Source organism: Astatotilapia calliptera, chromosome 10 (assembly GCF_964374335.1).
Source record: "Astatotilapia calliptera chromosome 10, fAstCal68.1, whole genome shotgun sequence".
NCBI lineage: Eukaryota > Metazoa > Chordata > Actinopteri > Cichliformes > Cichlidae > Astatotilapia > Astatotilapia calliptera.
The window spans coordinates 17,734,039-17,748,549 of record NC_137431.1 but is presented as its reverse complement, the minus strand read 5'-3'; the positions used below and the strand labels follow the sequence as shown (position 1 = coordinate 17,748,549).

General features: G+C 41.5%; 1 protein-coding gene across 1 annotated transcript in view; it reads right to left on the bottom strand.

The window, feature by feature from the left end:
- dchs1b (dachsous cadherin-related 1b) overlaps window positions 1-14,511 on the bottom strand; it is an 84,064-nt gene that overhangs the window by 56,225 nt on the left and 13,328 nt on the right. Inside the window, exons 2-4 of the mRNA XM_026180996.2 lie at window positions 13,373-14,218; window positions 13,091-13,288; window positions 10,904-11,677 (exon numbers count right to left, since the gene is read on the bottom strand). Coding sequence (XP_026036781.2) covers window positions 10,904-11,677; window positions 13,091-13,288; window positions 13,373-14,200 — 1,800 coding nt within the window. The 5' untranslated portion in view covers window positions 14,201-14,218. The remainder of the gene's footprint in view (window positions 1-10,903; window positions 11,678-13,090; window positions 13,289-13,372; window positions 14,219-14,511) is intronic.

The window sequence follows — 14,511 nt, the reverse complement described above, 5'->3', positions numbered from 1 at the left end:
ACAGCTGTTCCATCTGGTTGTTGACGGCCCAAAAACACTTCTGTTATGTTTTGAGAGATTTTGTTTTTTTCTACTTCCAGTCTTTTCTTTTTTCTATTTCTTTTGTGTTTGATTTCACTTCTGTTGTACTTTTTTCTATTTGCTGTTGCTGTCTTTAGTTTGCAGTTCGTTAGTTTGCACCGTAGTTATGCTGTACAATAAACCCATACATATGGCACAGTGAGTTTATATCTGCACGTATGTTTTATATTTGTTAAAAGTATGTAATAACTAAGTAACAAAGTTCAAAGAGGAAGCTTAGTGTACATATATATACTTATCAGTCCCAACTAATCACAAATAGCTAGGAGAAACATCCCAAACAAGAGCTCAGAAGTCTTGTGGGGGTTAAAGATATTTTGTAAATGTTGATATTTGAAGCTTTTTTTTTTAATATTCCATCGAGGGCTTATTCACAACAACACTGATTTGGTCTAAAACTATAAGACCACCATCCATGAGGGATACATTTAGAGAGGGGACATTAAAGTCTGCCATAAGCACACTGTTGCCTTTGAAACAGTTTAATTCATGCCTCAGTACTTTTTTCATTTAAAAGGAAAAACGATAGGGAACATTATTCCTCATCTTAAGGCTGCGATTTGAATTGAGGTTCTGCTTGTCCTACATTGACGGGTTCACAGAGTGCACTAGGCTGCAGTGCAGAAAAACATCACCAACTCTGAACTCTGAAGATGGGACGTCTTCTGCTGATGGAGGAAAATTAATCATCAAACTCCATAAATCAAATTTCCTCGTGTTTACTGATTTTCTCTTCCAACCTTTCTGATCATTCCTCATTGAACCATTAGTCGTCATCACTCTTTCACTCATTCCTGTCCATTCGCGCTCGCAATTGAAGATTTGCACAGTTAATCCAAACAGATCACAGCAGTTGCCCATACAAACAGTAAAGCTATTTCCACTCGTGTAGTGCTTCCAGCCCTGTCTGACAGACCGCAGCCAGCAACCACAAACACTATGCATGTTCACATGTACAGAGGCTGACAGTGGAAATAACTCTTCCACTCACTGTGGTTTCTATCCTTAGAGCCCATGCTTTATGGTTTCATCATATGCTCCTTTTCTTTTTTCTTTTTTTTTGCACATGCATTTTTCACTTAAAAAATAATTATTAGCTCTTTATCTAATTACAGCTATACAAAAGCAGCACAGAGTATGTGCATATAAAGTACCTCATTTCTGTATAGTTCAGGAACACCAGACCGGAGTTGAAAAAGAGGGAGAAAAAGCCAGTAACGGAGGTTAGTGTGGGCAGGTGAGAAATAGTAAAAGATCTCCTGTAAAAGATTCCACTATAGGGGAGTGGAAACTTTTTCCCACTCTTTTTGATGCCGCTCAAACCTTTAATAGTCATCTCATGGTGAGAGCCATCCTTATAAAAACTGAAATCGGATGAAAAGACGATATAAGGTGCATGCATGACAGACGTGATGTGGACCATGCTGGATATAAAACCCATTTTACTGATGAGTGAGATTTCCGTGCTATCACATAGACTAAGCAAAACCAGCCACGTTGTGTAATGTTGGTTTTTCAAAGCACTATATCTGGAATACTAATATTCCCCCTCTCTGCTACTCTGAGCATCTCTCCATATTTGAGCTCCTGAGGTGAGAAGGAAGTAGAAGAGGACAACAAATATCTACATATGTACACTATAACATATACGCAGACAAAAAACTGCCCAACTAATGCGAAAAAGACAACAAGGCAAACTGGATTACACAAATTAAATCATCCATATATGACACAAACAAAGCCCTCAGAGAGAAAAATCATGGTCACACCCAACTGGGACTTCAATCTAAAATCTATCCCTCTGTAAAGCCGACAGAAACTGATATACTGGGAAACAAGCACTCATACTGCCCTTCTCCCCTAACTTATTGACCACCTGCTGTTCCAAACTGCAGAACCCCCTCCCAAAGCAAATATGACATAAAGATACACAGGAAGCATGCTAATTTACACCAACTCTACTCAGTGTGTCATGAAATTAGATTAGTGTGACCTAATGAACCTGCTGCTCACGTGCGTTTGTGCCCTTTTCTGTCACTTTGTATATGTGTGTGGCTGGGTTTTTTCCCTTTCCCTCTCAAACTCCACTGTCGGGTAGAGAAAAGGCAGATTCAACCAATAACAGATGTGACAGCAACAAAATGGATGCTCAGAGACAAAGTATGGACAAAAAACATTGCACAAAGGAAACACAAAGCACGAGCTGCCCAGGAGAACTGGAATAAGGAGATAGTCCTAAGAGAGATAAAGAAATCGTGCATCTGAGTGTGAGTGTGGCTGCAGTTTTCTCTGTGTTCTGTATGGAGGATCCAGTGCCTGCAGATGTTTGATATCGGCCTGTTCACCAGACGACGGGAGCTATCTCGACTGTTTTCTTGCTAAAGCTGAATGCCTCTACCTTGTCTGTTTCAGACTGCTGATAGAAACCCTCTGCACTAAAGATAAGCTTCACATTTTACCATTGTGTCATGTATACCCCTTCATCCATTGCAGAGACGATAAAATGGTATATGTTCAAGAACCCCTCTGTCATTTGAAAGACGAGTCAAGTATTGTTGAAATATTTGAAACATTGGAAAACATCATAACAACCAGCTGACAGTGTGAGAGAAGCTGCCCTTTCTCACACGTAGCACACAGCAATCGATAGTCTGCTTTAATCTCGTTCTCGTTTCCCTGGAAAATACCCTTGCTGATTTAGGCCGAGACCAAGATAGAGCATGCAGGAGACAGTACACATGACATCCACTCACTAACTGTGAAGTCACCAGAGATATACCTGAGCTGTTCTCACATGAGCAAAACTGGACTTCAGACTGAACTTAGACTGAGAAGCTGACAGGTTAAAGACTGTTTTAACTCCCAGATGGCTAATTCAGGAATTCACATTCTTGCATGCTCCTCTTTCGGGTAACCTCTAGAACAGTTCATGGCAGCAAGATGTGCGTGTTTGTGTGAAAACACCTTTTGGTTAGATCCAGTGTATCCACGCCAGAAAAGAAAAGTGAAAGGAAGTAGTCACTACCAGATGAGATGAATGCAAGAAAGAGAAAGCAGTCAGATTGGAGAGAGACAGAAAAAAGGGGTGAAAGAAGAAAAGCCCTCACTGCCATATGGTACAGAGCATTGGGCTTAATGAGGCGTGAGGCCATCCCCTCCACAGAGGCACTGGCCAGTGAGATCACACATGAATGAATACTCTGATAGGTTTACAACACAGCATATGCCAACAACTTGTGATATGGAATCAAACTAATGCTTGCATAAAAACAAAAAGAGAGAGAAAAATGAAAGCGTTCTGATAAGATTTCAACATTTTCAATCTGATTACAACCGAAAATATTCTAGCAGAAAGAGATACTGTCGAGATCAGAGGAAAATCTGAGGCTCTGAAGCTGTGCCACCATCAAATAGAGAACCACTTTAAATGGGCAGGGTTTACATTGTTAGGTTATATAGTGCAAGTCTTGTTATATGCATCACTTCCACTTCCTCTATATAACAGCAAGAGTGTTTTATATAAACAGCTCCTGAAGTTCTTAGGAGGCTTAGGGTTGTCCATATCAAATCCCAGGAGCAGCATATATGCACTGTGAGGCCTCTCACCTGTAAATGCAAGAGGAGGAAGAAGAAGAACAGCACTTATCCATGTATAGGACCAAATTTATGATGGACTTAAAAATGCTGCCTGCTCAGTTAACTGAAAATAGGGCCTTAAAAAACCCTCACAGCTCACAGATTTGCTTCTGCATGTAGTCCAATGCATCTATGCATTGAAAAGGTTAAATTGGACCATATCCCATCAAAGCTCAGCTCCACTTCCTGACATCCAAATCACACCCTGCTGGAACTGCTGGAGACATTTCCTTCATTACCACAGCACTACCAACTTGCACACATATCTTGAAATCTCCTTTTGGACACAATGTGGTCAGGATTCATTAAAAATGCCTCACCGAGTTGCTGAAAGGTACATAAAATACACAAACGAGGAAAAATGAGATGCTTTCAACAGCAGCATCCTGCTTAGTTACATTTCCTTTATACATCTGAATCAGAAATATCACTAATGCCGGGTAAAAGGAAAGAATATCGTTTTGGGTAATATAATAATAAACTTTATTTATAAAGCACACTTAAAAACCAAGGGTATGCCAAGGTGCTTAACAAGTAAGATAGAGAATAGGAGGAGGATGATAAAAATAGAAATAGGACCAAAGCAAGTACTAAATACGCAAGCAGATAACTGTCACTGATACGAAGCAACAGGTACAGAGCAAACAAGAATTTAAATGAGCATAAAAGTGCATGATATAAAATCATAAAAGAAATATTAACTAGAGGGAAAGGCAAGATTGAATAAGTGGGTTTTTAATCGTGATTTGAACAGTGCAATGGAATCAGATGCGCGGAGGTCGAGAGGAAGGGCATTCCACAGTACCGGGGCAGCCAGAGCAAACGCACGGTCACCCCGGGACTTCAGTCGAGATCTGGGTTGGGTCAGAAGTAGTTGAGTGGCAGATCTGAGTGTTCTAGCAGGAGTATGTGGTTTGAGAAGTTCACTAAGATAACTTGGCGCTAATTTATTAATAGTTTTGAAAGTAAGGAGTAATATTTTAAATTGAATACGGTACTTTATGGGCAGCCAATGCAGGCTAGCTAGGACAGGAGTAATATGGCAAAATTTCCTGGTACCAGTCAAAAGGCGGGCTGCTGCATTTTGGACAGTTTGCAATCTAAGAAGAAGAGAAGAGGGAAGACCATAGTACAAGGAGTTACAATAATCCAACCTGGAGGTCACAAAAGCGTGAATAAGCCGCTCCAGGTCCTCATGCGGAACATAATGCCTAGCCTTAGAGATAAGGTGCAGTTGGTGGAAGCTAGATCTCACTACAGCAGACACTTGCTTATGCTTAATATAATAAAATCACATAGAATCACATTAGATCTACTCTCCATTCGAGAAACAGTCGCTACAAAAAACGTCTGCAGAAATAACACCAGCTAAATAAAACCAGAACTCTTGGATTATGACACAATTTGACACAAATCTTGCCTCTGTACACCACCACAGTGTATTTTAAACTAAACAATCAAAGTGTGATTTAAATTTTTTTGGCAAAAAACAGCATCTAAGAGTGTCAGAACCATAATCAGCTCTTTTAACTCACCCAGAGGCTCTAAGGGGACACAACAGTACTACACAATAAATTCTAACATCAGCAGGCTAGCACCTTCACAAAGGCAATACTAGCATGTCGCTGCTAAACAGGGATCATTTATAACATGATCACCATTCTAGTTTGACATATTGTTTAATTATTATGCTATTACAGCTAAGGTTGGTGTTCAGGTCATTAGATTTGTATGCATGTGGTCAAAAACCAGCGTCCTGGCAATATGAAAGCTTGACCCAGTGATACCACTGTATGAAAATTCAAAACATCAAATCACAAACTGATCCAACAAAGAATATGATTGAGTAGCATCAAATTTCAAATGACATCTATTCCATGTTTTTTCATAGAAATAAATTCTCATTTTTGGGCTATAAAGCAAGCAACACCCACAGTCGTAGGGCTGATCTTTTAAATCACAACAACTAGATGCTTTACATTTTAATTTAAAGACAACCCCAACAATCAGATGGCCCCCTATGAGCAAGCACTGATGACTGATTAGGGATGAGGGGAAGGAGAGGGGACAAAAGACACACTGTGGCAGTAATCAATCTAATATATTCTGCAAAAAGGTGTCCAACAAAAGAAACCCTTGGGGGTAGCATATAACATTTATAAAACCAGAGAACCTCCCCTGAGTTCAGACCTTAGAAAGTTATTACTACAATAATTTTAAGAAGTAAAGCCCACCTCTTTATGCCAACAGTTTACAGGCACAAGTCGAAAACCAAAATGGATTTTCTTCATGGTATCTGAGCCTCCAGTAGCAAACAGGTGACGAATTCCGAGTGAGTGTTGATGGATGTTATGAGAATAGTTCACATAGCAGACACACCATCCTGATCCCTCGTCACACACATCCTGTCAACAACGCCGGCAGCTGAGAGACGTGTGACTCGGAGAGAGAGAGGCCGAAAGAGGCAGAAATACTGTACCAGACAAAAAGCATATGAGAAGAGGGGCCAGCTGTTAACAGCATGAAACGATTCACCAACTTTTCAGTCTCGCTCGCGTCTTTGTGCAAAACCCTGCATTTGTTGTCGACTATCACCTGTTAAATGCAAATTGTGGCATGTGATGACAGCGAGCGCTGAAAACTCTTCTCTTTTTCCATTCAGCTATTGATCCAAGTAAATTCATCACACTGACAGATTAATCAAAACGCGCAAGTCACGGGCGAGAGTTTCAACAGGCGCGGGCCTTATTAAAGACCAGCTACTGCTGTGCAAGAGCAAGAGTGAGGGAAGACGTCAAGCGGACAATAAATTTCATCTTCCTCACACTTTTTCAAGCTAAATAAAAAACTATAGTGTGTTTTGAGACTGGGCTGGAAAAGGGGAATGGGCTCCAAGTGGAAGCTGTGGTTTGTTCTGGCTCTGGTTTCCATGGGGGTTAGATTCAGCGCAACACCAGCAGGAGACTGGGAGACTGGTTTGGTGTTACAGGAAGCTTATGCTGAATACCTTCCTGCCTTCAGTGAGTCACAATGTATCTCTGGAGCTATTGCTATTGGTTTATCAAATGTGATTAGTCTCAGTGTGGATGTGTGTAAGTGTTCCTTATAGAGGCTGAATAGAATTTAGCTGTGGGATCTCTGACTTTGGACTTCACAACAAAAGGGCTGATTGCTCTGACAGATAGACACACTGTGTTTGCTTAAGTGGTTTTCTGGTAGGTTCAGAAAGACTAACTCCACCTGTTAAAAGAAACCTCCCCCACCTATATGTTTTTCACTTAGTTTCGGTTACCTTCAAAGGCATGCCCATATGTGCTTGTGTGAGTTGCTGTGACAGCACAGAAAAAAGACTCCTGCCAGCTGATGGATTTGAACTCAAGAACTTCTTGGTTTCAGGTGATGGTGCAACTACCGCACAACTATGCCTCAAACAATGACCCAAACTTCTCAAGCGTGATAGGGCAATATTAAACGACAGTCACAGAGTCATATGGTGGCAACATTCAAATTACATTTTTAACAGTTTGGGGTACTGGATCCACCTGACTGACCTGAGACATCTAAAATTTATTCGGGAAAGCCTTAAGGAGTTGGTGTTACATTATTTTGTAAACTAAGTTTTCATCACAGGGCGTTACCCTACCAGCGTGTTAAATTTCGATGCTTTGTCATGAAGCACGCAATTGCTGTAATTCAAAGATATATTGTCCAGTCTGCACAAAACTTAACAGGTTTGATGAGAGTCGTGCGTCAAACACATAGTAGTAAGAAACTTTTAGAGCGCCTCAAAGTGGAAACAGGAAATGTTTTATATTGTACTGTACTGTATGCACCTCAAAGTGGTCTGAATGAACTTCAGAATATTTTGGTGTCTAAGCCTAACAAAAAGTGTCCACTTAGGAGTGACAGCGTTTTGGATTAGTGAGACTGTCATAAAATCATCATGTTCTCAGTTGCCTGAAGCCAGCAGCTCTAATTTTATAACTCGAGTTTACTAAGCAGATTTGTGTATTTGGGCTGTGGTACTAGAGCGCTTCACTGCTTTTGTAGAGCAATGCCAACAAGCCATTTCCCATCTCTTCATATAGTACATTTCCCAGAAGAGCACATCTGTGTCTGTCTGGATGAGTGTTTTTCAACAGCCCTGACCAGGAAACCACATGCTGAACATCACAGGGGAGATCACCTGCTGAAAATGAGGTCACATACACATACACAGACATACTGGATGACATACGGACATGCGCATACTCGTATATACACGCACAAAAAAAACTTGTGCTTTCCGCTTTGTTGTTTTGTTTTTAACTATCGAAGCTAATTTATCTTTTTGTTTTGAAATCATCATTTCACTTTTATTTAATTTGGACTTGATTTGCTTTATTCTTTAATCAAAGCAAAGCATCAATTCGCTGATGTCAGTTGAGGCTGTTTTGGAGCTACGACCAGAGTGTGCGTGCTACTGCTTGTGAGATTAACAGTGCCTTTCCAGCAGTCAGGTTATGCTGGAACTCAGCATGTCATTGGATTTGACAGAGGCTCTGCAAGGAACAACCCACACAGATGGGAAAAATGCTTTAACTCTGAAAAACACAAATTTTAAACGAGTAAGAAATCTGAAAGTAATCATATGCACTCAGTAGAAGTAGCAGTCATTCAGAAAGAATGATGACATGAGATCAGATGATTTCAGCGACCTTCACATGCAAATTTTTAGTTTTTAAGGACTAACTTTGCTTGCTTTTCACCACCAGCTACAATCTCCAATGTTCTCATGACCTTTACCTTCTCAGGTTGTGAACCCGATTCCGGCGAATGTGTATGCTACACACTCGCACACACACAAACACACACAGCCACTTTTTAACCTCACCAGCCTGGGAAATACTTTAAGGAAGCGGAAGAAAAGGAAAGCGAGGAAACTGAGAAATAAATAACCCCTTTGTGTCGTGGCCATATAAACAGTGCAGCACATTACAGATTACTAGAGTGGCCAAACTGATAAGAAGCTTCCTACACACTGCATGTACTATATGTGTGTATGTGTAGGTGAAGAGTGAGCGAAAGCAAAATCAACCTATGGAGAAAGATGTAACGAGACAGAAACAAGGGAAAAACTGGGGGAAAACAAATGACAATGAAAATAAAGATATGACAAAACAAAAAGCAAATTGTGGGACTCAGGAAAGACTGGAAGAAAAGCAGCATATAGAACGTTCTTCATACATGTCTCCTGATAACACATTTCCTTGTTTAGATATTAAACATTAGTTGATTTCCCCCCATTTTTAAGTGTCCGAAATCCAAACTTAGCCAGCCAGGCCAGCGTAGTAATTCCAAACTCCAAACAGTGATTGCTAAATATTGTAAATATTTGTACAATTCTGCCATTGTCTTGACTGTGCGGACCGTGACAAATCTCACAAACGGCTAATCTGTGCCAAATAACACCGCAAGAAAATATGTAAACTGAATCCAAGCAGGCCAGCTGACCCAAATCTCGACTTTCCCACTAGCTGACAGTGTAAAAAAAAATGATGCTAGTAAATCACAATAATTAAATGATCAGTTCAAAACAAATCTGGAACAGGATTCATTAAGCTATGATGTCAGGTCTCAGATTATTTCGTGCGCTTGTGTGTCCATGTTGCACTGGCCAAGAAAAAAGTTAACACCAGCTGCCATTATACTGAAAAACTGCAGCTCTTGTGGGGAGACTCTCGCCTGGAGTTTCTCGGCACAGATGAAGCAAGCATTGAGGAACGTGCCGGAATGACTAAATCAAACCTTATTCAATCTCTCTGGCACACTGGAAAACTACCCGTGATGTCTGGCATGGGATTAGCCTGCACCTAGTGCCAGAATAACTGCCGGCTAGGATTAGAAAGAAAAAAATCAGTAACAGTTGATTACAACTGTTGCAACAACTGGAATGAGGGTCTAGAGGGTTCATTTAGTTGGTTAAGGGATGTAATAATGCAAAAGGGCAAGCTAACTGAGGACAAAGTACAGGGTTCAGACAAAATCACCGCCTGGATCTGACTGTGAAAACATTTAAAGGTTCCATCTGTGCATTTCTTGTTCTTTCTACATATCAATCCCTCTCTCCTCTGCTGTTTTACTTCATTTACATCTTATAGTCCTCATTACATTTCGTCACGTCTCATGTCTTCCCAAAGGAGCCAGCCCATATGCCAGCTTTTCCAATGCATGGTAAGTGAACCTACAAGAACATGAAACTCTACTAGTCTTTCTGGTTTTAATACGGCACCAGAGCCTTTTATTAGAATCTCAGTGGTGTTTTAGGCCCAGCAGTGAGCTATCTTAAAATTTTTGAAAAAGGGGTGGGGTGGGGGGGGGGGGGGGGTTCTGCCTCATGTCAAAGCGTTTAAAACTGGCTTGTAAAATCTGCTGGTCTGATCTGTGCACGATGCCATGTTAAGACCTTTCTGGAAGACAATCTAGCTCTCCTTTTTAATCAGGCGAGGTCCGCCTCATATATGAAAGCTGCTGAAATCGTGACGAAAACAAGACAGTTAAGCCGAAGCGAGGTACTGCACCGATACCAAGGGCTCACCCCACATTTCTGGCTAAGTTACCATGGCAATCCTACGAGGTGAGAGAGAGGACACACCAGAAGAGAGTAAATCTCCTCAAAGGAGCTTCAGGAATTCAGGTAAAGACTCCCTCCCTGCTTTTCTTTTTCTTCTTTCTGTTAGATATAGTTTCCCTTTAAATGAGATCATTGAATATCCCAGACTTTATGAATCACATCACAATGTGTCAGTGCTTCCAAGTGCCCCATCCATTGTGAAGCAGGATTTTGAGACTGCTTTTCACTTCAGACGTGACTTTGATTTCCAGACCACTTTATATTGATGTATAAATCAGGCCTTTGCCAGGGGAGTAATCATAGTGGGTTTTACGGGGAGTGTGTTTGTGAAAAGAGAGAGGGAATAAAGAGATGAGAGGACTGGGAAGACAGTGAATACTAGGTTTTGGCTGCGTAAGTAGGACAATAGTTTTGTGTTCAACACACTGCAAGATAGAGCTCTCAAAGAATTAAAAATGTCAGTTCCTCTACAAAATGAAGACAAGTAGAGAGAAAAATAGATAAAAGATTTATAAGTTAGAAGGAGAAGCAAAAGGCTGAAGAGAAAACTTTCTCTGTCAGGGTTTCTCCTACCTCTAGGAAGCAAGTCCCCGCTGGGGTGTTTTCCTTGATGGAGGTATTGTAGAAGTTGCTGGAGAACACCGGCGTGTTGTCATTAACATCCTGCAGCACAATGTCCACTTTCGCTGTCGATGACAGCGGCGGGCGTCCGCTATCCATCGCAACCACAGTCACACTAGGCGCTGGCTCTGATTCAAAATCCAGAGCAGTTGCTGTGGTAATGATCCCAGTAACTGGATCGATCGAAAACCAATCAGAGTGAGAGTTTTTGCCCTTTAGCAGGCTATATCGCACATCCCCATTGGGGCCCTGGTCCTTGTCCCTGGCAGTAACCTGAAGAACAAAGGATCCAGGATACACAACCTCAGGAATGGTTTGTCTGTACGCCTGCTGGTCAAACAGAGGGGGGTTGTCATTGACATCAGTCACCTGGATGGTGAAAGAGGACTCTGCTCTGAGCGGGGGTGTGCCAGAATCTGTGGCCATCACCCTCAGGTCATACGAATCCCGCTCTTCTCTGTCCAAGACCTGGTCAACATATATAAGGTAAATGATACTGTCCTTGGTTGTAAGAGCAAACTTCCCATCACCACCCTCAAGAGACACATTGACGTTGGCGTACTCTCCATAATCTGGGTCGGTGACAGATATCCGAGCTACATATTGGCCAGGCTGGGCTCCTTCTGAGATTCTTGGAGAACCATCCTCACTGAGGAAGATGATGGTCATAGTAGGCTGATTATCATTGTAGTCACGGACATGAATAGTCACAAATGCATTGGTCACCTGTGAAAACAAGTTATAGGATTTAGATAATTCTTCTACTGGGAATTCATCAGCGCAGCACAAGTTCTTCACATTCATTATATTAGTTTGTACTGTTGGTATGCTTAAATCGACTATTTAAGACTAATTTAGGCTAAACATGTTAGTGGTCAGGAAAACAAGCTCCAGCAACACTTCATCATGTCACCACGTGTTGACACTGATGAAGGCTACAGACTGAAATGTGTTGGTCAAGCAATAAAGTTGTTCTTCATACTAGAGGTGCTACTAGGCCTACAGTCACTCTTCTAAACCAAAGTGATGGAAAAACAAATTAGCTTTGACCTGATGTGTCATGGTCCTGGGTCTTTTGACCCAGTGTTTTAAGTTTGAGTTTATTTTGTTCATTAGGTTATGTAAGTTCATTTGGTTATTAGACTCCTTGTGTTTTCTTCCCCTGTATTTAAGCTTCCCCTCACCCTTCGTGTTTCATGCTGCGTGTCTTATGTTATCAAGTTTGTATTATTATGCCTAAGTGTTTCTAGTTCTTATTATTTCCCCCTCCGTTTCCGACCATGTTAAATCTCCCCTCCTCTTCATGCGTTTCATGTCTGTGTCTTACGTTGTCAAGTTCTGGTTGTCGTGTCTACGTCTGCATGTTTCCTGTTTTATTTTGAAAAGGGGTCTTGTGTTCTGTGCTCATGCGGTTAGTTTTACTCTTGCCTGTGCATCATTATGTTTATCCTAGTCAGCTGTTTCCTCATGTGTCTCCACTTCCCCTAATCACCTCCTGTGTATTTAAGTCCTCTGTTTTCAGTGTGTGATTGTCAGGTCGTCTGTTGTCCACGCCATGTTTCCTATGCCATGCTTCCAAGTTTCTTGTCTAGGTTTTTCTTATTGTTTGTTTAGATTTCCCAGTTTAGGTTTGTGTTAATTTTGCTTCAGTTTGCCTTGCCCTTTGTTTGTACCTTTTCTACCAGCCATATTAAACGGCTCGCCTTTGTTAACATTTCAAGTTCTGTTCCCTGTTCCTTGGAGTCTGCGTTTTGGGTCCTTTTCTCAATTCATACAGTCTGCCCTCGCCAGACTGTGACATGATGATGGTGATAGAGGAAACTCAGGGGATCACAAATCCTGAAACAGACTAGATAGCAATGCCATACAATATTTGTCTTAAAAAAGGTGAAACCAACCACAATGTGTCACTAACATTCATCGTCTGGGAACCACAAAATTGAATGGAACCAGCGAGGAATCCATGTCTAGATAATAATGAATTTGGACCATCAGTATCAATCAATAGGATTCGTGCTCTTTGCGGCTCATTAGCAATTTCTATCTAATATAAGTATATAATACGATATGCTACAACCTATTAAACACACTGCACGGCTTTGTTAATGCACTATAATGAAGGGGCCACAATGCAGTTACCTCAGGGTGGCTGGCATTATCCCTGGCCTGGACCACCAGTTCATGAACCCTCTTAAGCTCATAGTCCAGGGGTTTATTCAGAGTGATGACCCCAGACTTTACATCAATGACAAAGTAGCATTCAGGGTCACTCTGACGTCGGTTGATTTCATAAAGCACCAACCCATTATCACCTTCATCCTCATCTGTGGCAAACACCTGCACAGACAGCAAAAACAAAATCCTGATGAATGTGGAGTCAAAAACATTATTTTAGAACCAAATTAGAGCACAAAAACTAACCTGAAGGATACTGCTTCCCTGCGGGAGACTTTCAGAGATAATAGAGTGGTATCTGCTTTGATTGAAGACTGGCGCGTGGTCATTTATGTCAGTCACAGTCACCTCCAGGGTCATAGATCCCATCTTCCTAGGTGAGCCCCCGTCAAAAGCCTCTATTACCAGGGTGTACGATGAGCGTTTTTCCCTGTCAAGCAGTCCATTGACTACCAGGTCTAGATATAGCACCTTGTTAGCACCTCTCTTGGTCTCAAGTTTGAATGTCTGGCCTACATTGCCCTCACGAATAGCATAGCCTTGGGTGGTCAGCTGGTCCTTGTCTGCATCGGTCGCTGGCTCCAGAGAAAACCTTGTGCCCACAGCTGTGTGCTCAGGGATCTTAAGAACAGCACTCTTTTTTGGGAACACAGGTGCGTGGTCATTGATGTCGTTGACAGTGATTGACACTTCAATAGTGACCCCGGTCATTGTAACAGCAATGAAGCTATAGTGGTCCCTCTGTTCACGATCCAGACGGCGTGCAGTGGTAATGATGCCTGTGGTCTCGTCAATATTGAGGTCATTGCTGACACCTGTGCTTTCGTGGTCCGAGATGAAATAAAGACTTGCAGTTTCACCAGGCGGTAACCCAGCACTGATGTCCCCAACAATGGTCCCTGCCGGTTGCTCTTCATCCAGCTGGAGTTCTAGTGCACCGAGAACAGTTGTTGTCTGGACCAGAACAAGGATGACACAGAAATAAAAATAGACCTTCTGATGCCAAAGACGTGAGCGCACACAGGGTTCACTGACCCAAAACCTCCCTCTTGACCCTTTACTTGTTATCGGCATGGCTGGGTTCTAAAACTCCTGGAAGAAAAGAAGAGAGGGAAGACAATATTAGCCACAAAAATATGACTTTTTAAAAGTGCAGGTATATTTTATGAAACCTGAATTGAGCAAGTGTACAGCGCTTTTCATTCGCTATTGAAAATTCCCTCTTGAAAATTCGCTGTTTTGCATGAAACAAAAAGAGAATGTTCATCTCTTTTTTATTTTCATTGAGTATGTATCTTAAATCCCCGCATGACAAGGTGCTAACACATTTATAGTGGTATAGAACAGATATTAAAGACACTGCCTGATGAATTTCAGCTTTTTCC